The sequence below is a fragment of the Sparus aurata genome, chromosome 17 (assembly GCF_900880675.1).
Source record: "Sparus aurata chromosome 17, fSpaAur1.1, whole genome shotgun sequence".
Taxonomy (NCBI): domain Eukaryota; kingdom Metazoa; phylum Chordata; class Actinopteri; order Spariformes; family Sparidae; genus Sparus; species Sparus aurata.
Genome location: NC_044203.1, coordinates 19282133 through 19309666, shown reverse-complemented (window position 1 = coordinate 19309666; position 27534 = coordinate 19282133). Strand labels below are relative to the sequence as shown.

Below are 27534 nucleotides of genomic sequence, written 5' to 3'. Positions count from 1 at the left end.
ATTGTCCAGGATTCATTGTTTCAGTTAATGTTTTAAAAAAGGTAACGGTAGGTTACCGTCAGAACTTGCCCGTTTTTTTTAAACCTCACTTGGTATTTATGTTCAAAATAAACAATTCGTCCCAACACAGAACCCTGGGAGCCCACGAGCTTAAACCCACTGTGACATCACATGCTGGTTTGTGGACTACAGTTTTGAACCCTCTAGGTCTGGCATTGCGGCCGTAGCCACCTGATGTGACCATATTTGGTCAAGAAGGTGGAGCTTGGGAGGAGACTTACTGGATCTGACTGAGACTGTATTTTTAATGTACTGTATACTCAAGAAATAATGTTTAAAAAACAAAAGGTCACACCACCCATTGTGCATCAGTGTTAGCATGTAAGCCCCACTCAATGCAAAAATACTGACAAGAAGTACACTTTGCTCTTTACAGAAGGCCATTCTTGTAAACAAAATGTGTCAGATGTACAAATGTGTCACGCTTGCTAAATGGGTGGATAATCCCATGGAACAGATCAATGAAATGTTATACACCAACATTTCTGTAAATGGCAGCTGTTGGGTTAAACAGGTTGCTTCTGTTGGTTTTGGGTGTCAACCAAGAGTAACCACATGCAGTGTGACAGAAAGTCAATAAAACTTAGCCCACAAGTTTGCATTAGAATCTCCTTAAAATAATAACAAAAACTCAATATTTATTTGGAGATTAGTGGGTCATAAGCTCTTGGGCAGGGCAACATTAAGTCTTATTTAGTTTCTGAACACACATTGTGGATTTAGATAAAGGTGTGCCCTCATTTTTTTCTTTAAGACCTTATCAACACTATCCAGAGATGACCTCATTTAGAAAAGGTGTATGGACTCACCTGATAAGAGCACCTCCAGCATTATGTAAAATCTAAGACAGGGTCATGCCATCTATCAGAGTTTAAATGACACACTAATCAAATTGTTTGAATTGTTTTTATTATTTAACACACTACCAGTAGGCTACATTAAAACCATCAGTCATCATCCAGTGAAGCCACTGTGAAAAAGAGAATACATTCATTATTCAAATTAATTTGTAAAACATAAACTCATTAGCAAAAGCACAGAATACCACTTACCAGCCAGAGAAGTCAGGGAGAACCCATGACCTCAGTGAACTGTCAGAGTGAAGGTCATTCAGGTCTCCACAAAGGCCACACAATTTCCCTGAGTACCAGGAAGTGACCTTGACTGTTAACATGGTAACGCCAATTTCAATCTCCAGCTCTGACTCCATCCCAGCATCTCTCCTCAGGATCACCGTGACCTCTGTCTTGTCCTGGTTCACTCCAGATGTCAGGGACACCCCAGACGATAAAGTGCGAGGGAGGGACACAAATTTTCCATTCACCTGTGGGGGGAGAGGGTAGGGTGAGTTAGTTGTCACAACCTTTGGAACATTTCTTTACGTGTTTTGGGTCATCAAAACCCTTAGTGGAGTCATACCTTCACTGTGCCATCCCATATAACAAATGATGATCCATGCAGGAGGATTTGAAACACAGTAACAAGCCTGGAAGAGCTACCCTCACACAGTCCATGGTAAGAGATCAAGTTGAACCAGTGCACGCTGGCCTCGTCACAGAGCGACATCAGACTATAAGGTAACTGAGGTTCTAAGACCAGCTGCTGCCCACCAAGTGAGGAGACCTGGAGGCCGCCCCTGAGCTCACAAGCTTCGGCTCTGTCATGACAGCCCCAGAAACCATTTCTCAGAGCACACCGCTGCCCAGGCCTGCAGCCTGCCTCCTCACATATCACCCCACTCAGAGGGTGGCACCAGCACCTTTGGGTGCAGTCATGAGTGTACAGTTGCTCATCCATCTGAGAAGTGGAGAAGAGAGAAAAACTAAATTCTGCAGCTGTTTTGAGAGACTATGTTGGCTTAATTACAAATCATTTTGTATTTATGACAGTGGTGTTGCACTCAAACTGTGGGGGCATCAAATCCCACAAAATGCCAATTTCTACATAATTGCTTTAAGAATCAACTTCAGTTTGAGCTATTTGCACTTGGCTGTCTCTTTTATGCAACTTTCTACTCCACTACATTTTAAAAGGGGAAATACTGTACTTTCTGCTTAAATACAATTATTTGACAGCCATGTTACACAACAACTGAACATTTTTGTATAAAAATACAGATGATTTGTCTTTAAACTATTCAGCATTCTGGCTTTCCAAAGTGTGAGGATTTGCCGCTTTTCCTTTAAGTAATTTCTTTTATTTTGAATAATTTTATTTTCTTATTTTTTTCCCCCCAGTGTGGGACTTTTACTTGTACCAGGTGGAATCATTTTCTCTGCAAGACTCTTGATATCTCCACTATGACAGATCAAATATTCCCTAGAGAATGTATGCATTTGCAGTTTGTATTTCAGGTGTATATTTACCTTGATATATCGACCATGAAGAACACACCCACACTGACCGTAAGATACACACTCGCCCCCATCAAACACATTCCCATAATGGCACTGGCAGCCTTCTGAACAGCCGGTTTCTGAATAACCAGGCTGGAGGAGAGCGGGGCACGAGTTGGAGCCAACACAATTCTCCATGCTGCTGCGGTCAGGACACTGGAAAGCTTGTGGCAGTAAATGCAAACCGTTCAAAGTGGATCATATAGTCTTTATTTAAAAAGATCATAATTTTTCACTTTCCACAAGGAGTGTTCTCTCTCCATGGTCCGACTGGTATTCCTTTAGCCTGGCAGGCTGCAGAATATGCCTCTAGTGCGAGACATGCTGCCATGTCCCCTGCCCCAGAACAAACCGCCCTGATGCACATACGGTGGTAAATATCTCGATCCACATCACTATTCCAGCAATGGTTGAATTCAGTACTACTTATCAGCACGATATCACAGACCAGACTGTCGTGTGCCGACAGGTTGCACTCATCACACTCTCTCCCACAAGTGTCAGTGCAGAGCTGTCCGGGAGCCTCTGCCCAGCTGTGCAGGAGCTCTGCAAAGCTTTTGGTAAGATTACCAGTTCTCAACTTCAAATCATCATACCTGTCCCCATTCAAGTTCCCACAGAGGCCTGAAGCTACGCTGTCATACACCTGCGGTACAGTTAACCTGAGGTATTGGGTCGAAGACAAATCAATTCCCACCCCAGATAGTGTGACGATAACCAGGCCGTTTCCAACTTGGTATGCTTTCAGTTCTCCCTTGTCGAAAGGTACGCTGTGTTCTTCTCCGTTTACCTGAAAACACAGACAAGTTAAGCCTGCAAAGATTTTATGAAACTCATGTTTAACAATATATTACATAACTTACTTGTATTTTCCACAGAGTTTCAGGGTCCACGGACACTTCAAGTGACAGCAAACGGAACACCAATCTGCTGATTCTGAAAATGCCTTTTCTCTCCTCTGTGAAGCTAAGTAGCAGAGTGTAGTCATGAATAGCTTTAGAGGAGAGGGCTGACACTACATAAGTACAAGCTCCATGGTGAGACAGAACAGTACCATCAAAAGTGATGTAGCCAAAGCCAGCAAACACTTGGCACACCCCATACTTCAAGGAAATGCCGTCTTTGAGAGAACAGTTTTCTACATGGCTGCAGGTCACTTCTCCTCCTTCACAGCTACACTTTTGGCAGCTTTTCTCAGGGTAGAAGTGGCCAGCAGGGTGATAGTGTCCGTCATGCATGCAGCCACAGTCAGAAACCAGCACACACTGGCCATCGCTCAGGACATAGCCAGGGTCACACTGGCAGCCCTCCTCACAGCCGCCGCTACAGTTTTCTGGAGAGGAATGTCCAAGGCACACAACAGGACATCGAGGGCCACACAGCTCGTAGTGGCTATTCTTTGGGCATGACATACCTGCAGATGGGGCGGGGGGTAAATAAGTCCTTCAGCTTAACAGAATCACAAGACAATTGTGAATGAGATGTCAAGTTCAAGTCAAACCCATCGATACACTTTCATCCATCAGAATTTTCTTCTACGATATTTGTACAAAAAAGCCCATCCAAATGTCCCCACCATAGGCTTTCACAGTGTAAATGCTGCATGTGTAAAATACACTGCAAAGGCTTGAAATGTTAAATGTGGTTGAACAAGACCTTGTGAGAGCCCAGTCATTTCTGAGGCCATTTAAAGAGCCAATTATATTGTTTACCTTTCATTTATAGACAAAAGTAGTATTGCTGTCAAATCAGATTCAACAATTTAAAAAAACACATGAAAAACTTTATTCACTTTTGGTTTGTATGTGAATCTTATTGTTAAAGTCTGATGGATTGGTGACAATTGTGGGCATTTACCCTCACAATAAGTTTGCATAAGTGCTGCCTTGAATACAATGCTCATAAAAGCCTGACGTGAGCAAGTGAGCCCTCAGTTATTTGCCAATTTCACAGTGGGACAGCCCTGAACCACACAGACAGTATCACAAATTGGCTTTGAGTGTGAAGCTGAACACCATAATCAGCCATGTCTTTTTTTATAATAAAGGCAGATCTAGGTACATAGGTAAGTCAAATTTAATGGAAAAAAATCTGACAGAAGTATACTCACCACAGAAAATGTCACTCCTCCACTGCCTGACAGGCAGCCCAGCAGCTTGGCAGGCAGCTGCATAAGATGCAATAGTACTGCAGAAGGCTGAGTAGTGTCCGTTAGAAGAGCAGGAATCTGCTACACAGCTGTGGAAGTGATGCTTGGGACTCAACACTGAGGCGCAGTCTTCAAATGGCCCCAATTCATTCAGCAATACCCCACAAAAATCCCTGCCTTCAAAAAGCTTCTGTGCCTCAGCGGGACAATGCTTCAGTCTGGAAGAACAGTTAGACCTACAGGCCTCTGCTCTTTGAGACCTCCAGCTGTGGGCAAACTCTAGTCTATTTTGGGCAAGCTCTCCATCGGGCATCATTTGGTCATCAGCAGGGTCAGAGTTTGCGTTCCCACAGAGACCAGAGACAGATGAGCCATAACTGCTTGGGAGGATGACCATTAGAGTGCCGATGTTGTAGATGATCAGCTGTAATCCCACATCAGTGTGAATGACGAGTGATGAAGGTGTACGGTAGGCGTTAACATGGCCAGTCGGGTGGAAGTAAGGTAAGGGCTTATACAGCCCATCAAACTGAGAATGAAAAGAAGCAGAACTCATAAGAAATGCATACACAGTGGTTAATTAAAAGATTATCTATGTAAAATACTCACCAAAACCTGTCCTGGTTTGTCTTTTCTCACCGCCACGTCCAAACCATAGATTGAGAGTGTTAAACTGAGGCTATGAAATAGCCTTTTGCGGCAACTTGCATCAGAGATAGTGACACTAAACGGTGTTTGCCCAGTTAGGTTGGACTTTGGTTGAACCAATGAATACGCACAACTGTCTCTAAAATCAAAATGATAACCATCAAAGGTTGTAAAATGCAGCCCAGTAACGATGGTACAGTTCAGGGGGTTTTCAGGCTGACACACCCTCCTGTGATGTAGCTGCTTGCAGACCGTTCCTCCGGGACACTGCGCTGGGTGGCAGTGGACCTCTCCAGTAGCTGGTCCACAGACACAGAGCTGACCGCAGTCTTCTGGCTCCCAGAAAGTGGCGTTGAGGCTGTGATATTTGCCTCTGGAGTCTCTGCAGCCACACTGATGTGGCCGCACACAGCCAGTGGGACTCCTGATGAATCCAGGGTTACAGAAGCAGCCCTGCACACAGGCCTTATTACAGATGGTGGAATTAAATTCACAGGATGGAGGACAGGCTGAGCCACAGGTCTTGTAGTGGCTGTTTGGTGGACAGTGTGCATCTGAAATGATTCCCTCGAGTGTTATTATAAAGATTCTATCACAATAGACACCAGAAAATTCAGCTGCATTATATTGCCCTCCGCAACATACTTACCAAACATCACTTCACCATGGGTGACATCAGATTCTTCACAAGCTACTGAATATGAATGTACGGCTTGGTTAAGGGCATCATTTGTGCTTCCATCAAGCATGTGGTTGACTAAGCAACTTCTATAGAAGTAATCAGGGTCGACTCGACTATGACAGTGCGCCACCGGACCGTTCTGATCACTCAACACTGCACACCGCTTCTTATGACTGGAGGGCACCCCAGAAACATGATCTGCAGACAAGGTCGCTTCCTCCAGTTTATTCTCAGTGAAACAGTTATCACCATCGAAGAGCTGGTATGCCAGAGCGAACTCCACACTTGTGTTTATTGGAGAAGAACCAGGCGTAGCTTCGGGATACTCATCTTTAGGTTCACCATTGAAATTGCCACACAGCCCATAGACTTTGCCCTTGTAGTGTGGGTCCAGTTTGATAAGAACAGCAGAGTTCCCATCAAAGACTACATGTAAACCAAACTCAGTTTTCAGTAGAGTTTTTCCTCCCTTGTGAGAGACCTTGATCTTACCCCGCAACAGATTAACAGGAATAAAAGCCACTTGACCATTAACCTGAAAATAGAAAGGGAGAAAGTATCTGAATGACAAATTTGCTCAGGTTTTACTTTTCCTAACAACAACAACAACTACTCACAAGTATGCTGCCGTTTTCACTCCCGAGCCTGATGATTAACCCATAAGCTTGCAAAGTGACCGCCTTTTTGCAGGATGTAGCCCTGCTGTCGTTGCAGCCATTCTTCATGGAGAGACTAAAGGGTGTCAGACTACATGCCACCCCTTTGCTGGATGCCAGGAGATAGGTACATGTACCCTCAAAGTTAAAGTTGAATCCATCAAATGTGTGGTAATGCTCGCCTCCCCAGGCCCAACAGAGACCCTGACGGCTTTTGCAGACAGGCACACCATTTCTCAGGTAACATTTCTCCGTTTCATCACATATTCCTTCACAGGGATCTGGGTTTTGGCAAATAAAGGAAAATAGATTATTTTCAAATACAGTCATTTTAGTTTGACAATATGAAAAGTAAGGCATGCAACAGCAAGGAAATCAACATGTCATTCTTTTTGCTCACCATCCTTGTGGCAACCCATGATTCCATCTGAAACTATACAACTGTGCAGTACAGGACACGAGTGCTGCTCACAGACAAGAGGAGGCCCACAGGTGCAGTTAATGGTACAGTTTTGCAGCAGTCTGCTCTCGGAGGCCTGCAAACACAAACATGATAGAAACCAATTAAAAAAAAAAAAAAAAAAAGGAACCGAAATGTGTTTAGTGAAGTGGTAAAGTATAAGTATAGTATGTCTTAATTTCCCTGCACTTGAACTAGAATTAGACCATTTCTGTTTGCATTATTTTCATAACCGCTTTTCTAATTAGGCTGCACACCAAACAGTGTTTAATTCTGACCTTAAACCTCCTCCCGTGCTGTTCGCAGCCACACTGTTCAGCTGCTACACAGGCATGGCCATCATAAAGGTGTCCAGCATCACACTGGCAACCATCCTCACAGTCCCTGGGGCACTGCACTGTCTGGCTAATCTCAGGACACAGTGAAGAGCAAGCATTTGCACACTGGCTGTAGTGGCTGAATTGAGGACACTGATAAGCTGTAAAATAAATATAATATAGTCAGTCATCAACAGGATAATAATTTACAGCATTTGAAATTTTAACGACAGTTAACTCAAATAATATACCAAGCTGCTAGACTTACCACAGCCTATGATGTTACTCCAGTAGTCAACCACCCCTACTGCCTGCTTACATGCTGCCTCATAGGCCCATAATGTATCACACAGGGCCCAGTGCTGTCCATCTGCAACACAAAGGTCTTTCATGCAGACAGAGTGGTATTTCTGTGGGGACACCAAAAGGTGACATGAGGAAAAGGGTCCCGTGGGATGGGTGAGAAGGCCACAGTACAGCTCAGCGGTGTACTGTGGCAGAGGGGACTGGCAGAGTTCACAGGAACTGCCACACGTGTCATTGCAGGACAATTCAGTATCTGACAACTTCCATGATGACCCAAAGATGTCAGGATCAGAGATGATTGTCCCACTGGGCAGCTGCAGGTCATCTGAAGGATTGTCATTGTAGTTCCCGCATAGGCCACAGGTTGCCTGGTTGTAGAGGTCAGAAATGATGACCCAAATATGGCTTAATAGGTCTGATTTGACTTCAACTGACTGTGAGGTCTTGATATTGATCCATCCATTTTTCTGATGAACAGTGACGTTGTTCTGTGAGAATGGCAGATTCTCATAAACTCCATTTACCTGGGTGAAATAATTCACTTTAAAAAAAGTTAATATACAATACAGTTTATGTATGCTGTGAAAACTACTTTACGGCTAAAGCAATTGCTAAAAGATGAACAATAAATCATGTTGAAGGGATGTAAAATCATTGCATGAATTACCTGAATCTTTCCAGGAAAAGCTGCTGATGTTTTAATATGCATTTCATTGACTTGCATGTAGATCTGTCGGCCCTCAGCACGGTTGCCCTGTGCAGCTACAAAAACGGGCTTTAGTTCCTTTAGAGAGCACATCTGCACCAAGGTGTAGTTACATGAACCGTGAAATTCAAATGCCTGTCCATCAAACGTGGTGTAGTGGGATCCATCAACAGAGCAGTGTGCAATTTTGGGTTTGGGGTGGCAACCTTGAACACCTCTAATAAGCTTACACTCCTCATCCTCTCTGCAGGAGACATTACGGCAAGTCATGTGCCCCCCAGCATTGCATAAACAGCTTTTTTCGCATGTAGACACCTCCTGTCCTGCCCTGAGGTATTCTCCGCAGTGAAAGCAGCCACAGTTCTCTGGAGAGACACAGAGGCTGCCACTGTGAACTAAACCTGCTTCACAGAGGCAGTTCTCTCCGGTGTTTTGAGGCACCTCTAGGGTGTTATTCTGCCAGCCGAGACAGAGGTGAACAGAAGCAGAACTCATGCTGTAACTGGTACTGGAGGGACATGACAGGGCTGTAGAGATACAGAGAGACATCAATCACTTAAGGAGGGAAGACAGGAAAATGTTGTAATGGTAAGGGTTGACCAGTGATGCATTAGTACCATCTAGTGGTCCGATGGCACCTAAGAGGTTGTGGCCTCAATACCAATGAGTCACAGCACATTGTATCCAATAGACACTAAATTTTCTAACTTGCAATGAATGCACAATTCACTTTACAAATCAGGTATAGGCCCGTAGGTACTTAAAAAATGTATTCTCCATTCTCGTTTCCTTATGTTATGTGATCAATGACAAACAATCTAAACGTGAAATGGCAACTGCAAACTCGCCATATTTCATTTGGTGTGCAATGATGCTGAACTCCAAACAGCACAGTAACAAATCGTAAAGGATATTAATTCAAATCACTGGGAGCACATTAACACTCACAGCAGAATCCAGGGCTCCTCCAGGCATAAACTAGAGCCTTGTGGGAAAGGCAGACGGCCGTATACACTGCCAGGGAGTGACACAGTGCAGGCTGGAGCCCTTCGCGAAGACACAGGTCACTGACGCAGCGCTTGTAAAAGCTGGAGGGGTCCACTTTGCCATGACAGTGTCTGAATGGTCCATTAACTTCCAGAATCTTCCCGCAAGCCTCCGGGTCAGAGAATCGGGCCAGACGCTCAGATGAACATTTTGGACAACTTCCTCCTAGACAGCCCTCCACACACCAGGTGTTCTGCCCACTTCTCCAAGCGTTTCCAAACTGCTCAGGGCTCAGATGCTCCCGTGTGCTGTTTGCTGTGAGGTCATCAACAGGATCAGAGTTGAAGTTGCCACACAAGCCACAAGTAGCATTAGCATATTTACTGGAGAGATTGATGCCAACGATGCCCTCTCTACTGAGACTAAATTCAAATCCCCCGTCTGTGTAGATGTAAGTGTGCAGCCCCAGAGAGAAAGCCAGTGCCGCAGGGCCAAAGTGATAGGGCATGCTCCTCTTGACACCATCCACCTGTAGGGGGTGCCAAAATTGCATTTTAAATTCAGAATATGTAATCCTTTAATGTCCCACTAACAGGGAAATGTGTGTGCCACAGCAGCCACAGAATATTTAAAAAGGTACATAATAGAGTAAAATAAGCTCGTATATGCATAAAGACATGATATTGTACAACATTTAACAATGTGGCAGTGAAAAATATACATAATTTTTTTTTACAAATAATATGGGTATTGGAAAAACAAACCTGCAAACCAGAAATTCAGCAAAGGGCAACACATTTTCAAAGGGTAATCTTTGTGATGTCCAGTTTAATCATTCAATAACTTTTTACAAAATGAAAAGATAATAGGATACTCACCTCTATATTCTCAGTGTTTTTGCTGTTTAACTTCACAAGCACACCACTCACATTGACCAGGACATGAAGTGCAGACTCCAGGTGTCCATCTGTTTGTATATAAACCTCAATGCCATCAAGGCCTTGCCTCTGTTCACACATGCCCATTAACTGGTACTGACAGGTGCCATGCAAATCATAGTCATGCTGGTCAAAGGTGACTATGTGATGACCCATGTGCATGCATGTCTGCCAGCGGTGCGGCACACAGCTTCTGACACCATCCTGAAGACCGCAGTGTTCATCTGGTCCACAAGAATCTGAATGGCACTGCATCTGGTGGGTGTTGGGGTCACAAGCGCAGCGTTGAGTGCATCCCTCATCAGCCCAGAAGGTCTGGTTGCTGTGGTAACTGTAACCATTGTGAGTGCAGCCACACTGGGACGAGGGGACACAGGTGTCGCCATCCAGGATCAATCCTGGGTCACACTGGCAGGTCTCCACACAAGCCAGTGTGCACGGCCTTGAACCGAATGGGTCCTGACAGGTGGCGGGGCAGGCTGTGCCACAGGACTTATAGTGGCTATTCAGTGAGCAGGACATGGCTTAGAGGAGAGACGCAGAGGAGAATGATCAACAATATGGAGGAAGACCACAAATGTCTTAATAGAAGCAGCTTTTGGGCCCTTTAAAAAGGGTAAATCCACCAATTTTACATATCAAAGTGTGTTTACAGGTCTTGGGTACTACTGCATATTTGAAAAAAGTTGTATAAAAACCTTGTTTCATAATAGGCTGCATGTAATCTGTTAAACTGCCTCCAGTGAAGTCACTCAGAGGTTAAGTTGCATGGTGGGTAATAAAAGGGACAAGGTTTTGGAAGGTAGAATTCATGAGATAAAGCTGATATCTCTGGTTCTGCTGTATCAGATCATATGATATAAAACTGTTATACTGAACTCCTGTAACACTGTTGGACTCATAAGATCAATTGACTGCTTTCAAAAATGCATTAGTACTCCCCAAGACCTGCGTTTACATTTTTGTTTTTAATGTTTCAGTATAGTTATGTGTGAAAAGCACCCAAAAAAAAGTGTAAAGCAATACAACTGTACATTAACAATAATTTATTTTTAAGAGAAAAGTATTTAATTGATAGCCCAAATCGGCTTACGGCAGGAGGTGTTCCTCCACTCTCCGATCTGAATCTGGGCATTTTGGCAGGCGGCAGCGTAGGCCTCCAAGATCAGGCAGATGGTCTTCTGAGTGTCATTACTGGAGCACAGGTCAAATATGCTCACTGCTGGGAAGATTTTAGTGTAGCTAACAACCTCACGGCACAAGTAGAATGGCTTTTGTGGCGACCAAATGTACTCATGCAGGGAGATCCACTGAGGGGCCACATTTTTCTCCTGTAGCTGTTCAGCGGAGCAGTGTGGGCATGCATCCCCACATTCTGCTGTGCACAGAGCTTCTGGATCAGGAACTCTCCAGCTCCAACCAAAGGTGGTAGCATCGAAAGCCTCACCCTGAGGGGTCCTGAGGTCATCTTCTTCGATGCCATTATTATTCCCACACAAACCATGGACTTCTGTGTTATTAGGGAGAGTGATCATGGCAATATGAGATTGGTCAAACTTGAGTTGGATGCCTAGACTTGTATCCACAACGACAAACATGCCAGCCTGATGAATCTTCACAAGTCCAAACTGTAGAGTCACAGGTAGAAACCTTTTCTCGCCATTTACCTGTCGAGCACAAATTTATTTTATCTGCATTTATAAAAATCGATTAGCATTGTGTTGTAAAAAAAAAAAAAAAAGTTAAATCAGACAGTGAAGCTAGGATGGTGATGTGACCATTGGCACCCCCAAATTTAAGCTTACCCAAATGTAGCCTTTTTCCCCTCTGTAGATATTAATACTGTCGTAAGCCACTTTGACATGAATAGCTTGAAGAGAGGAAGCCTCGTTTGGGGTCCTGTTTTTCTGTGCCCCGACCCAAAATGTCATATTCGAACTGGTCTGATTAAATATTTGGATCAGAGTGTAGGTACAGTTTCCTTGGAATTCAAACACCTTCCCATCAAATGTGTAGAAATGGGCTCCTCCCAGTACCAAGCATTGGCTTTGCCTAGGTTGGCTCTGGACACCACATGTCTCTCCATGTTCACAGATTTTAGAATCATTAGGAGCTGAAAAATAAAGGGAAAAAAGTATCAGATTAATATCAGTTTAGAGAAAGAGAACAGTTTTTATTTTAAGGACTGTGGATCTATGAGTAATTAATGAATATAGTTAAAACCCAAAAGCAGGCGATTTGTTTAAGTGCAAGTGTTCAGTAATGAAAGACACACTGTTTTGATGGTATCAAACATTAATACACATTTCATCATTTGTGTATTACTGCATGGCTCCACGAGGACAAGAACAATTAGTGGTGCAATATTACTGATGATTGACAAGCAGCACAATTAACTCAAACCCAGAGGCAAACAGGAGACTTGGAGTATTCAAAAAGGGGAGTGACTTTCACCGAATTTTAGGTCGAATAGGACCGAGAAAAACAGCTTTGTGGCATGTACGAGGTTGCAAAACAGCCCAGGCAGAAAAACAAAGTAACAAAAATTTGACGAGTGAGTGTCGCATGGTGTGGCTGAGTGAACGACAGTTAGCCTGTGAGGAAATGTCACCCAACCCAGCAGAACCAGCTGGGCTTACTTTTTCTTGCACAGCCCCAGGTATCGTTAAAGGTGCAGCCCTCTCCCTCGGGGCAAGAGGCTGGCTTACAGCACATGGTGGCAGTGGCAGAGCAGTTACAGCGCTCAGAACATCCCTCAGCCCACGATATCTCCCCGATCTACAGAGAGAACAGTGAGTCACTGTTTGTGTGCGTCACCTAACTGTTCAGACCAAGCAAACAAACAGCAAAAACACAAAAGGCCTAGGATTTTGTGGTTACTCATGCAACATGTACAGGTGAGGCATATGCACGTTTGGCAAAGACATTCATGAGTCATGAAATTAACAGTGCATGTCACTTGATGAGCTCGACTGTGGCAACATGTTTATAACTGAACCTGCAGTAGGATCACATGTTAATCTGTCATAACAGCATACACCCTTATTGAACCAAACAGGTTAATCAGAGTCCAGACCAGAGTGCTTTATCAGAGCAGATCAGATGCTAAATATACAGTTTCAGTGGATTAAGAAAAATCTTACATTAAATGGCATCATACAAGGAAAACGTATGCTAGTTGATATTGATGAACAACAAAAGGCCTTAAAATAAAATATTGGCACCAGATGGACCATTTTAGTTGCCGATAAGTTGACAAACTGCTGAATAAGTAGTTTTATTCTGTCGAGTAAATGTGTACATTTTGAAAAGCAGTAAATGTCTGTATCAGCAGGTTGCTATCACAGTAAGTGTAGGCATAATGTTAATTTCCCTTCAGGAGAGACTTGATGCAAATAGGTGAAAAAAAAAAATCTATTGGGACAGAATTTGCTGGAAAATGTTGGATATTGGCAAAAATGTAATATCTTGCTAGGTGTTAAACTTGATAATATGTAGCTTCTCACCTCATAGTAGTGCCCGTGGTAGAAGCAGCCACATTGCTCAGCTTTGACACAGCCATTTCCACTCTGCATGTAACCAGAGTCACATTGACATCCTTCATAACACGCCCACGGGCAGGGGATATCGGATAAAATACCACAGGACTCGGGGCACGCACTGACGCATATATTGTAGTGAGAGTTTTCCGGGCATGAGAGCGCTGTGGGAGGGAGAAAAAGAAAGGGTTCATGTGCTGTACCAGAGTCCAGGTAGCCTTACATCAGTCTGGCAAGTTCACTGTAGAGAGCTTGCCAGCGTTCTGAGTACAATAGAGGCACGTGTGCAGACCTGTATGATTTACATGGCACACCACAAAAGACTAATGAAGCAACACATGTATGTTAGAATCAGGATTTATGATACTCACAGCACTTCTCACCCCTCCATGGTCTGACTTCAGCTCCTGCCTCTTGACATGCAAAAGTGTACTCCTTCAAACTACTGCAAAACAAGTCTTTGTTCCCATTAGACATGCACAAATCATTCACACAGTTCTGAAAGAAGGGCTCTGGGTCCACAGTGGAGTGGCATCCACTAAAGGATCCTGCAGGGGCATGCAGACTGCCACAGAGGTTATCTGATGCAAATTCAGCTGCCATGGTAGAGTTGCATGCTGAACAGCGATCGCATTCTTCAGAGCAGTTCGTTCCAGGTGGTGAAAGTGACCAGGAAGATGCAGAGATGGAAATATTATTTGGGAGACTGCCATTTGTGCGGTCATATGTACCAACAGTGCTGATGTTTGCACACAAGCCGCACACTTTTCTATGGGAGGCAGGGATCACGATTTGGATCAGGTGAGGCCCACCATACGTGACAACAACCCCAGTGTCAACAACCACACGGGTCAGCGAGCCAGAATTAAGTATTGCTATGTGATCCAGCTGGACAGGAAGACCCCTCAAAACACCATCAATCTGTGAAAATAAAAATCTTATGGTAAAAAAAAAAAAAAAAAAAAAAAAGACATACTAAACAGTTTGTATGTAAATGTGCAAGTGCTTACCTTTACTTTCCCCAAATGCTCCATCTCCAGGGACATGTTCATGCCATGGACGCTGACATGCAGCCGTCCTTGCTGGATAATAACAGTGAGGTCAGTCTCTTCCACTTCACAACTCTGAGATATAACATAATGGCAGTTTCCAAGATTAAGGTCAAAGCTGTGCCCGTCATAGCTCCTGAAGTGTCTGCCACCCATGACTGTGCATCTAGCTGGTTGTAGTGCATGACATGCCCTCTGACCATCCTGGATGGCACATTTTGTTCCATTTGGACATGTGTGGTTTGTACACTGTACTCTGTTGTGGCCTACACAGGCACAGTGCAGTTGACAGTGCTCATCAGGGTAGAAGTTCTCATGGATTTTGTGGTAAACACCATTGTAAATGCAGCCACACTCAGCATTTGGTACACACTCCCCATCACTGTGAAAAAACCCAGGTTTGCAGAAACAGCCTTCTTTGCATTTCACTGCCAGTGGACTTGTTTTTTCTACACAGTCAGACATGTGGCTGGAACACAGGTGGTATTCACTGTTCTGTGGACAGGAGAGCTCTATGGAGGGGAAAAAAAAGCAAAATAAAAAAACTTTTAAATATTCCCATTCTGTACACATTTAACATAAAACAATGACTCTTCTGTGATTACTTACCACAAAAGTCAGAAGCTCTCCATTCATCCACTTTAACTCCCATTTCTTGACATACAGCGACATAGCTGGACAGAACCAGACACAGGGTCGTCTGGTTACTGTAACAGAGGTCATGAACACAGTTATCATAGAAATCTTGTGGATCAACCGTTTTGTGGCAGCTCTGGACCACTCCCTCTCTATCCAGTAGCCGTCCACAGAAATCCTTCCCCCGATAAAGAGCAATATCTTGAGAATGGCAACCTGAGGTGTTCAAAGGCACATCCACACATTCATGTTTAATGCCGGTTTGCCAGTGTCTAACGGCCAGAGAGAGATCAGATTCATCGTCGGTTATCAAATCATCTTGTGGATTAGCATTGAAGTTCCCGCACAGGCCACAGAGATTACCAGAGAAGATCCGTGGCATTTGAACAGTCAGAACATCAGAGCGGTGCGTCACAACAAGGCCAAAGTCAGTCTCTACACACTTTGAGAGTCCAGTCATGTAGAGCTTTACTTTGCCTCTGCTCAACACCGATGGCAGATGCATTAGCATGCCATTTACCTGAAACAGGAGAGAGAATTCAACACTGCAACTGGAGCACACATTAGCATCTCTAGATTAACTACTGGAAATAAATGAACCTACCATAACCTTGTTACTCCAATCACTTGAGATCTCAATGGCATAACCAGAAACCACAATTTTAACATGCCGAAAGGAAACATTTGCAGCATCTCTTATCTGGTTCTGAACCTCCACACTGAAGTCTTCTAGGTCCCCCCAGCTGGGACAGTAGGAAGTAAGTAGGTAGGTACAATTGCCATAGACATCAAAGTTACGCCCATCAAAGGTGGTATAATGAGGATCTCCTGTGGCTATGCACAGCCCAGGCCCATCCAAGTGGCAGCCGAGGACTCCATTCAGCAGCTTGCACACTTTACCATCCTGGCAATGAGACTGAGCACACATGACCATCTTGGAGTTAGGCTGGCAGACACATTCTTTCTGGCACCGTTCGTCGACCCAGAAATTCTCCTTGGGGAGATAGTAGGAACCTTGGTGGAGACAACCGCACTTGCTATGTGGGACACACTTGCCATCACTCAGCAGATACCCTCTGTTGCACTGGCATGATTCCACACAGGGCTGGGAGCAATTATGATGGGCCTCCGGGTTACTGCAGGTGGCAGGGCAGGCAGAACCACAGATCTCATAGCGGCTGTTCATTGGACATGCCATTGCTGTGAAAGGAGCAACAAAATCTTCATCACACAACAGGTGAACATTTTTTTCATGCTGGCCAATGAGATTGAGTCATTTCACTTAAAGCCAACTTTCAGACTAGAGGAAATAAAACATCAAAAATACACATTCAGATTGTTTAACTTGGTTGCGTTTTCTGTTCTGGATAAAAAGAGAAGATGTTAGAGGATTTAGGAGATGTTAAACTTGTTTTAAAAAGTCTCAATATCCTAAATTGGACAGTTTTATTAAAGTAGCTAATGATGGAATTAGCTAAGGAGGGAGACCTAGTTATTTATCTCAAAGCCAGATGTTTGTGGGGTTTTTCCCCCCCACAGAGTGAAAGGTATTCTAAAAAGGAGACATTTTGCTCATTTTCAGGTTAATACTTTTATTTTGGGTTACTACTAGATAAAATCTTATGTGCCAAACTAGCTGCTAGGTATAAATTATGCAAATATCTGATATGGGGATGTAGTGTGATGTCATAAAGACACAGAATTAAAGAAGAGCTACTGAAGGGGAGTTTCAGGAGCAGTGTTTTCTGTGGGAGAGAGGAGCTTCTGTTGGTGCAGACTTTGACCTTTAAAGATTTTTCTCATGCACAGGAACATTTATTAAAATGCAGAAGGGGGGGGGGGGGGGGCACATGATAGGTCTTCTTTAAAGGCCATTTTCTCAAAATGAGTTCCCCCCCCCCCCCCTTCACTTCTCCACTTCACTAACATTACATACAAACTTTGCAGTTATGCTGCCATCCATTTTCCTTTGACTTTAATATGTCAACATAATGAAATTGTACCCGATTCACCCATAATGTCTCCCATTAAAATAATTAGATAAATAGTAAAACTCACAGCACTTGGCGATGGTTCTCCAGTTTTGCACTCTAGCCCCAACCTTCTGGCACATGTTGGCATAGGCTGTCAATATCTTGCACACAGAAGATGCAGCTTCGTTAACACATAGGTTGTTTTCACAACTACGAACAAATGGCTCAGGATCAATGAATGAGTGACAATCTGCAAAAGGTCCAGCACTCCTCTGCAGTAGAGCGCACCCATTCATGAAAGAGCTGCCTTTAATGCCAGGTTGGCTTTGAGTGCACACTGGGCACGAGACACCATCACCGCCGCAATCCTCAATACAGGAGCTTACGTCAGTGTTCACTACCCATGGGAGGGTAAAATCCACAGTCTGGGTCTCATCAGTGCCATTAGAGGTAATTACACCATTTGAAGAGCTGTGATTAGCATTTCCACACAAACCACACAGGAGTCCACGCAGCTCTGGGCCAGCTTCAACCTGGAGATGGTGCTTCCAGTCGTACTGCAGAGCCAGGCCGATGTCGGTGTCTAAGACGACGCTGGAGCCACTTGGATAAAGGTTCAGGGACCCATTTCCCAGGGTTAGGGGCAGGTTCCTCTTCTGTCCATTAATCTACCAGTTTAAATGCAAGAACAGACATGGGTCTCAAAAACAAAAAAAGTATATTTAATGCAAGTAAGTTCAGTAAACTCACCCTAACATGATTTTTGTCTCCTTTCAGTATGGAGATATTGAAGCCCTGGATGCTTATCTGCACCATGTGGATGGCGGAGACGCTGGCACTGTTCAAATATGCTCTTGCTATATTAATCTGCAGTGGAACCGAAGCATTTAAGCCTGGACAGGTAGTTTGAACTAAAGTGTAGTTACAGTTTCCCTGTAGCACAAAATCTCTTCCATCAAATGTGCGGTAATAAGAGTCGCCCCATGCAGAGCATATTTTAGTTTTCAAAGAACAGAGTGGTTTCCCATCTTTGATGAAGCACTTCCGTTTGTGACCACACTGCAAGTCTTCGCAAGAAGCTGAAACTGAAAGGGAAGCTAATTATTCATCTGAATGTAAATGTTAAACAAACTTCAGTCAACAGCAGTCAAAATGTCATTCAGGAAGCCACAGTACATACCTTTCTCACAGACTGCTGGATTTGTTTGTCTGTTCATGGTGCTCAGATAGTATCCCACATCTGTGTCTGTGTGAGGAGAACTGGGCTCTGCATCATCAGGCAGCTGAGTAAAGTTCTGTGAGAATTTAACACCAGACACTGTCTGAGTGCCGTCATCCTGCTGCTCACTCATATCACCTGAATCAAACATAGGTAAAGTCTGACAGATATCATCAACAGATAGCAGCACTGTTAGTGCTGAAGGACCTGACGCATTGTCATGTCCAAAATAAACAAGCTGAAGAGGATTGTCACTGGTAATATGGATTTTATCTGAGGTCTCAAGTGGGATGACCTTCATTATGTCACCAAGAAGGGACAAGTTCTTTCGGCCGGTGCTGGTCGTGATGTCCACTTCAGATTTAATAGCAGTCATTGCCAACAGGAAACTGGAACTCATTCTTGTGTTTACCAAGGGAGGGATAATATAATCAAAACCCCAGTGAGAGGCTGGTTTCAGCTGAGCAAATCCATACAAGCAGTGCCCAGGTGTGTGTTTGGAGCAGGTAAAACCAACCACGACACAAACAGCTTCTCGGGAGGTTACCTCCGAGCCAGAGAGGCTGGAGTTGCTTTGGAGGTAAACACTCTGCAGCACCCCAACATGTAACTTCAGGACACTACCTCTGAGGTACACATTGCCTTTGAAGAGCACGTCACATGAGAGGAAGATATCCACTGATGTGTTGTGGTATGAACTCGTGATCACCATCTGACTGACTACAGTTTGATTAGGGAAGTGAGGAGTAACAGGATAGTAGTGGGTACCCCAGGAGGACACATCATGAAGGAGGCTGTGGTCACAACCTGTACTGGTACAGACTGAGGCAAGGGCCGTAATAGGCCGTAGAGACGTCACACTGAGGAGGAAGGAGGAGTTACTGCTGGTCATTTGCACAGACACAGGCAGGTGAACCGTCTTTGACTGGTTAGCGGCGAGGAAGAGGTGTTGCATGAAGCTGCTTTCCAGAACCTGCACAGTGACTGAGGTCCAAACACCAGTAGTTGTGATGGTTACTTGATGGCCAACAGTTGCTGTTGGGTCACTATGAGGGGGAAACATCATCAGAAACTTCCTCCCAGGCCTGGCCCCAGACAGGCCTGCAGAGGAGAGACAGAAGACAAAATTGAGTTACTCTTATTATTCAATATAAAAACATTTCAATACTCTCCCACAGGAAATGTGCATCTTGGGTGAACAATAACGCAATTTACAAAACAAAGATGGACTACTCTGACAGCAGTTGATGATTTTATGACGGCAAACAACACCCTGGCAAGGAGGCGATTACATCTATTCACTGTGGGCATTGAGCAAGTTTCTCAGTGTGCATAGCAGGCCGCTTGTGTAACAGATATGAGTGGTGGTGTCAGGTTTCAGCAAGCTCAGCAGCCAATGAGGAGCATAGTTCCTGGTTCTTGTGTGAGTACACCTGAGTTAGCATGCACCCTCGCTCCATGATAATAAGGATCTTGACATCGGAGCAACAACATACCAGCAGTGTGGTGAGGCAACTCTGAACAACAGCTTTTTTAAAAAACGTGAGTTCACCTTTCAGACAATACTTTAACCTTTAAATTACTATGCAACTACTTAATACTGCATTATTTCCTTCATGCTGGTTAACTTTTAGCACAGGCTTGTATTGTGTGTTGAGTGTCAATGCAGAAGGTAGAAGCAAATAAGACAAAATCAAAAAGGGTTGATATTCTTTAACGTATAGCAAAAGAAAAAGCCAAAATGAAAATTGGTGTGGTATGATTTATTGATGTCTATTCACCTCCCAAAGCAGAGAAAAGACAGCTAAAGATTTCTCAACAAAGCAATTACCTGACCATAATTCCCTCCAACTGTGCACAGATTAGTATCTTTTGTTGTTACGTGGGCTGGGACATAACCACACCCCATTCATCACTCAAAACTAGACAAATACAACTTCTCAGGGTACACAGCAGAACTGTTGAGACTTGAGTGTTGCAGGTGAAAGAGGAATAACCCAGTGCAAGACTGCTGCAAATATTGAGAGTAAGGGTGATTAGGGATAACAATGGATGTAGCCGAGTGCAGAAACTGGAAAAGTAGTTGGTTTACACTGTGATGTTGTGCACATGACCTTTGGAACTTGTTAAATTGCAGCACAACACCCACAAACAGACACCATGTCACATATTGGTCATGTAATGAAATCAAGCACAATCTGGAGGTACTTGTACTTGACCTTTTCCATTTGCTGGTACATCACACTTCCACTTCACTTCCTTTAAAAAAAAATAAAAATAGTACTTCTATATTATAGTTACTTTATAGATTACAAGCTGCATCAGAGTCAAGGTGGTGCACTTTTTGTTTCTTTTTTACTGACAATCGGATAAAAGTACTAGGTTTTCCAGAGTCCTGGCCATTCATTAGTCGACTCATGGTTTACAGTGTATACACAGATGTTAATGTAGCCTGCTGTGTGTGTGTATTCACTTTTACCGGAGTAGTAATATATGAAGAAGATTAGGGATCAGGGCTGATAATCTGGGCCGACATTCAGCATTTTGTCACATTAATAATAAAATAAACCAATTTGAAAATGTGCTACTTTGGCTCTGATGTAACATCCTCTCACACAGTACCTCACTATGAAGAGGGAACAATCTGAATCTGCACAGTAACTAGAAACTACTAACTAAAGAGGAAGTATTAAGTAGCAGAAGATGGAAATACCCAAGTAAGGCACCTGCAAACTGTATCTGAACACAGTTCTTAGGTCAAGTTTTCATTTATACTGCAAGTATTAGTTACCAAATATCAGTTATAGTCATTGGTATCAACCCTGAAAAAAAAAAAAAAAGCCATATTGGTCAGTCCTAAAGTATGACTTTTGGTTACTTGCCACAATGCAGCCACTTACCGAATCCCAAGAAAAACATCTGGAGCAGCAGCACAAACTGCATTTCGACGCAGAGACAAGAAAAACGCGTTACATGAATGGAACAGTTATATCAAAAAGATAATATTGCAAAGCTACTTGCACGCCTGTGAAGACAACAAGCATCTAAAACAAGCAAAGAGCTGGTAACAGGCTGCCAGAGAAAGAAACACCTGTGCTTTATGAGACCTCAATCAGCACCTGCCAACGTCATCTCTCCCCGACTAATTAGGCTGCACCTGCCAGCTGTTGAGCATTATCACATGATCAGCGGGGATTTGCTCTGAACGCTCATGGGTCTTCCTTTTATTGGGCAACTTAAAAAATAATAATAATAATAAAATAATAAAAACAAACAACAAAAATCACCCCGATTTAACCGGAAATCACCTAATTTTCCACCCGGCTGCTTGACATTCTAGTTGTTATTGATGAGCTATGCTCGAGTTCACTGCAGCATCTTCACCTCGCAGCTTTCAGGAAACTGTTTGAGACAGCAGACTCGGGCGGGTGTTTCCCGAAGTAGCTCAAAAAAAAAAAAAAGAAAACCTGACCGAAAGGAGGAGGCGAGGGGCAGCGCAGCTTCAAAAATGAGGTGGCTGTGAATCCCCCCTTTGTACGTGAGAATACGAGTTTGCCAAGAAGTTGCCAGGCAGCAGTTTTTCCTGTTAGCACGTCGGCTCCTGTGTGTGTTGAGCCGTGACTTAGAGCTGTGGTGAGTACGTCAACTTTCAGTCCACAGACGAAGGCAGAGACACGAGGACATGGTTCTAAAACTTTGACTCCCACAAACGGAATACACACTTTGCTGCAGAGCTGTCTTTCTACTGTGTTGGTAGGTTACATGCCGTTTTTTTTTTTTTGTTTTTAAAAAAAAAAAAAAAAGCTATCAGTACTGGTAATGTGATGGTAACACAGGTAATGCCTTTTAATGGACACTTATTTTTTCACTGTGCTGTCTCATACTTTCTCCTCCATATTTTATTTTACCAAGTTCATTCTTATGCGTAGTCTTTTCTCAAAACAATAAATGACAATAATTTGATTTCAAACATTTAAAAGTGGAGACTTCCAGGTGACAGAAGTTGAGGGGGTTCATTTAAAAAAAAAAAAAGAAGCAGCAGAAGCCTTTATCTCATTTCCTGTCTGTGTGATTCCATTCAGTCTGCTTGCAAAACGCCTTTTCTGACCCGAATATCAGCCTGCAAACAAATAACAAGGTGTTTTGTGTGTTGTTAATCGCAGAGCTTGCTCAGGGAGTGTCAGAGGTGAAGAGTGGGACACCAGATCTCTGTTGAACCCTTTTTACGTCACCTTGTCTCAGCTTGTTCCCTCAGAAGGGAGCGATGAGGCTGCGTTCCAGTGTGGCTTGGACAGGTCTTGTGATAGTATTGTTAACAAAACAAAGAACAACAGCTTTGTCTCCATCTGATAAAAAAAAAATGAACCCGAGGTGTATGTGCCAAGAGTCCTGCATGTCCTGAAATCTGTTTGTTGCTGTTTTAGTCATGGTTGAGGTTGAATCTGCCAACAGTTACTCAAGAATCATATCTGGCTGTTGTTATGTGTGTGTGTGTGTGTGTGTGTGTGTGTGTGTGTGTGTGTGTGTGTGTGTGCGCGCGCACGCAGGATTTATAGTTTATAGTAGGAGGGCAAGCAAATGCAGAATATATGTCTCCACGATGGTCGTCATAAAGACACACTCTCATATCCTTGGTCATTTTTAACTGCTGGCCTATACACAACAGGTCATCGATTTTGTAAAAAGAAAAACTATACAGTTGTATTGGGTGTGACTGCTCAGTGTGTATCAATAGTGGATCTCTCACCGGTTTGCATGGTGCCAAATACTGTGAGTTTTGGATTTACTTTATTTTTATTTTATCAATAGTTTTCCTTGTTTCGCTGTTTTGCGGTCCACCGGCACAGCACAGTATGTTATGTTAAGGGGAAAAAAGAGGAATTTGCATTGACCTGAATTGGATAAACAGCTCCTGTAGAGATGGCAGAGCTGAGCAAACATTTCAATAGGAATATTTTCTCTCCTCACTGAACCAGATTAAGAGACCACTTTTTTTACAAAATTGAATGGCAATGAATAACAAATGATCTGGGTGCTTCTTTTCCTTTCTTGCTCGCTCTTCTTCCTTGTTGTAGGGCTTTTTCTTTCTTAGAGCAAGGCTGTTTTTTAGATTTGACACATCTTCACAATCATCAAGAATTTTTTTCTTTGCCACCTTCTCTCAATTTTTCTTTTCATTTGTTTCCCTGTGAACTGTCTCGGCCAGAGTAACTCATATCTTTGCACGTTAGTGATTGTTATCGCTGGTGTCAAAGTCGTGTCAGTGATGCACAGTGGTAAAGCAGAGGGGCTGTTATCAGTGTGAGCAGATAAGAGTCTGAGTCTCTAGCTTGTAGTTCTGTTTATGTACATGAAGTAAACCCTCTGCTTGTGTCTGTTTTTTGTTGATATAGATTGCACCGGGTGGGTTGGGAGGAGTTGAAAGTGTTCATCATTCAAAATTAAAACCTGGTAAACAAGATTTAGGTGTTCTATGGGCCGGCCTGGCTGGACAGGTCTGAGATTCAGGGTTAATCCTGTCAGTGGAAAACTACATTGGGGAAAATGGAACACAAACAAGACCTATTCACCCTCCAGCAACAGCCCAGTGTTTGCTTTTCGTGCAGAACTACGCTGCTTTTTTGTGATTTGTAGATTTCTACATTTACCCTCTATGATCTTTGCATCTCTAGCCAGAAGGCAGCTCTGGCATGTCTACTTTATGAGCAAGCCACTGGTTATTATATGTTGCAAATTGGGTCTGGTATTAAAGAGCAAATTCAATCGGCATTCAAATGTACAAGAATATATTACCCAATTTGAAAAATAATACAGGCGTCAGGAGCCATTTTGATACAGAGGCAGTGGACTGGGTTGATAAATATTTCCAAATTGGATCAGCTTATTATTTCACCCAAAGCGACTCTGAAAAGCAAATTGGATACAGAAGGGGATTTTATTTGCAGCTTCTTAGGTTGTTTGCGTTTGGAGATTTACTGCAGCTATTCAAGAGGCCAGAACAGCCCACACTACACTCTCTCTGCAATCAGCCTCAGTTGTGTGATTAACATCTTTTTCCAATATAGTCAACCAAAATAGTTCTTAATGCTGTTCTGCTAATTTAGCATGACGATAATCTTGTTGTGGACTGGGCCGCGCTCGTTCCTTTGCAGCCCTACAGGGTGGACTTTTGTCTCAAATGAAGGTTTCAAGACATCAACAACCACCATGGCAACATTCATAGATGAGATTACAGATTTTTAGCCATCCTTAATGCCTGGGTCTTGCATAAAGCTGTCGAAAACAGTGAAAGAATGAACTGATGTTTGCTGGTCTTCCGTGTCCAGTCTGCCTCCTTTTCTTTTTTTAACTTCCATTTACCAAATGTGGTCATTTGACTCACGCATTAGAGAACATAAACCACTTCCTTAAACTGTAGTAATAAGTAGGATACAGTAAGTCGGTAACTGCTGTGTGTGGGTGTGAAGAGGTCTGAGTCTTGTTTCTTTAGCACGACCTTTAAAGGTAAAATCCTTAATTTTAAACCCTGACCCCTTTTTTCCCATGTTTTTGCATCTTAATGAATAATCTGGCCAACTGTAATTTAAGTTAGTTCAGTACTGAGTGAGGCTATAGTGATGTCTGGGTTTTGGTAAATAAATACAGAGCAGAATAATGGAATATTCATTTAATTAAGACCCATTATCAGCTCTGTCCAATTATTTGGCCGATTTTCATCCTTTTTGTCTGTCAGATTGCCAATAGAATAAACTAATTCTAAAATGTGCTACTTTAGCTCTGTACCACAGAGGGTGCTGCATCAAAGTCCCACCCACTTACAATATCTGATTGGTGACATGTCACAATTAATAGGCTATACTCAATAAAATAACCAGAATCTGCACAGTAACTAGTAACATGAAAATTAGTCCTAATTATTGTTTTTCTTCTCCTAGATTTCTAATAATCGTTATCAATAATGGTACACAATCAGAGTTATTTAATTTGTGTTTGTTCATAATTTAATTCTTGTCACCACACTAACATGGGAAAATGGGGTCCAGGTTGAAAAATACTGAAGTTACCCTTTAACAATGCAGGTCACCTCAGTTCTTTCCACATCGTCATTAACTATGCAGGAAACCAGGACACAATGGGCATGGCTAACAATGAAAGGGAGCTACAGTTTAACACTGGCACAAAGGTCAATGGGAGAGTTCCCTCTGTGTATGGTATCAAAAATTGCATGAGTGACTATTAGTTCCTGATCCAAAGCCAGCATCAATGGCTAAATCTGGCCAATGAGGCTTCGTCCGGTATCTCGACCGGAAGAGAGTTCATGCAATGTTTCCCCATTTAAAAATATCCCCATTCATATTGTGTTGGATACAGCTGGGGCTTTGTTTGGCGGGCTAACAACATCTGTGTTTCACATCTACGTGTGGGTGATGGGGAACAGAGGTAGGGTTTGTTTCAGGCCCTGTGCCATGAGGAAGTAGAGATTTCTCCTTAAGAGCAGCACACACCAAAAAGAAATCCAAACCATTGTAAATGTGTCACTGATGAGATAAAGTTTAGTTAATGTGAAATCAAGCTCTTATGACATGAATATTGCCCAGCAGGACACAATAAACAAAGAAAAATATTTATTTGATTGCGTTTCTCATTGGCACTTGTTTTGCTGCTCAACACCTGGCAGAGCACCTGGCCTTTGCATAAAGATGGGAAAATGTTGAATAGACACTTGTTGCCAGCTCTCAGAACAGTTTTCCGCTGAGCACTATGGGAAATAAGGTTGTCTCTCAGTGACCCTTTCACTGCCACCCACCTCAGATTACAATCTCGATCTGCATGCATGCTTTTAAAACCAGTTAAAACGGCACAAGGACTTGTTGGGTTGGAATTTGGAGTTTTCCAGTGACTAGCAGTGTGTGATCATGAAACTAAAAGTGCCAGCCAAGCCCCAATAATAGACAGCATCGCTGCTTTCCATCACACACTATCTCTAAACCAAAACACCAAGATTTCACACACATCAATGGCTGAATATTAATAGCAGATATTTTTAACTTTTCTTTTCCCCCTGCAGCATTTGAAGATGATGCGATTGCTGTTCCTGTGTCTGCTGCTGCTGCTGCCAGCCGCTACTGGTATGTTCTCATCTCTGTGACGCTTTCAGGTGATAAACATCTAATCAGGCTCTGTGCATCCCAGCACCGGCATGTTTTCCTCACCTACCTACCTACGTATGTGCACCATCTGTGGAGATTAATGTATGCACATGCTTTTGAATTATACAACCACCTCAAAAAGTAGGTGCTGCTGTGAAGCACATAGTGTTTTGTATAGAAGAATAACACTAAAGAAAAAGGCAGTTAAATTAGCAGCAGTGATGTTCTTTTGCAGTATAAAAGATGCCAGAATAAAAACAGACTTCACCAACTTTATGTGATACAAGTATAACATTAAACTTACTGTAGCAAATACCTTTTGTGCTGTACAGTCCATATATCTGAATATAACAGCACCCTGGAGCAGACTACCCTGTAAAAACTGTATCACAGGTGCTGTGATTGTATTCTAATGTTGTGCCTGTTTGTTTGTTTGTTTTTGCAGCTGTTTCAGAAGAAAGTGAAGGATCAGCTGAAGGAGGTAAATTCAGCAATACTTCATCAAACCTTTTATAGATGGGCATAGTTGTTACTATAGTATACTGTCACAGGTTCTCATATTAAGTCAATTAAGGGACACAAATGGATTTAATTTAGATCATTAAGTATTTAAATCAGATCACAACAATCAAAAAGAACAAAGAACATTTTTTGTTAATCGCT

The 27534-nt window shown here is 43.0% G+C and overlaps 1 protein-coding gene across 7 annotated transcripts; it reads right to left on the bottom strand.

Moving 5' to 3' along the window:
* Positions 1–952: 952 nt before the first annotated feature.
* LOC115566606 (IgGFc-binding protein-like) lies at positions 953–21796 on the bottom strand. Of its 7 annotated transcripts, XM_030392468.1 has the most exons (29): positions 21622–21796; positions 18683–19822; positions 18253–18587; positions 17588–18170; positions 16134–16729; positions 15893–16049; positions 15503–15745; positions 14855–15405; positions 14216–14765; positions 13812–14008; positions 12945–13083; positions 12111–12418; positions 11399–11972; positions 10246–10829; positions 9329–9896; positions 8342–8907; positions 7637–8198; positions 7330–7529; positions 6992–7127; positions 6553–6872; positions 5903–6470; positions 5215–5807; positions 4567–5134; positions 3320–3870; positions 2697–3246; positions 2427–2620; positions 1480–1857; positions 1113–1384; positions 953–1030 (listed from the first exon to the last, which is right to left on the bottom strand). In XM_030392468.1, the coding sequence occupies exons 1-29, from the start codon at positions 21662–21664 to the stop codon at positions 1015–1017; spliced, it is 12042 nt and encodes a 4013-aa protein (XP_030248328.1). In that variant the 5' UTR covers positions 21665–21796; the 3' UTR covers positions 953–1014. The 7 variants fall into 7 exon arrangements, with proteins under 7 accessions (XP_030248328.1, XP_030248327.1, XP_030248329.1 ...); XM_030392467.1 differs by having other exon boundaries at positions 15503–16049; XM_030392469.1 differs by lacking the exon at positions 2427–2620 and having other exon boundaries at positions 3154–3246; positions 15503–16049.
* Positions 21797–27534: the final 5738 nt, after the last annotated feature.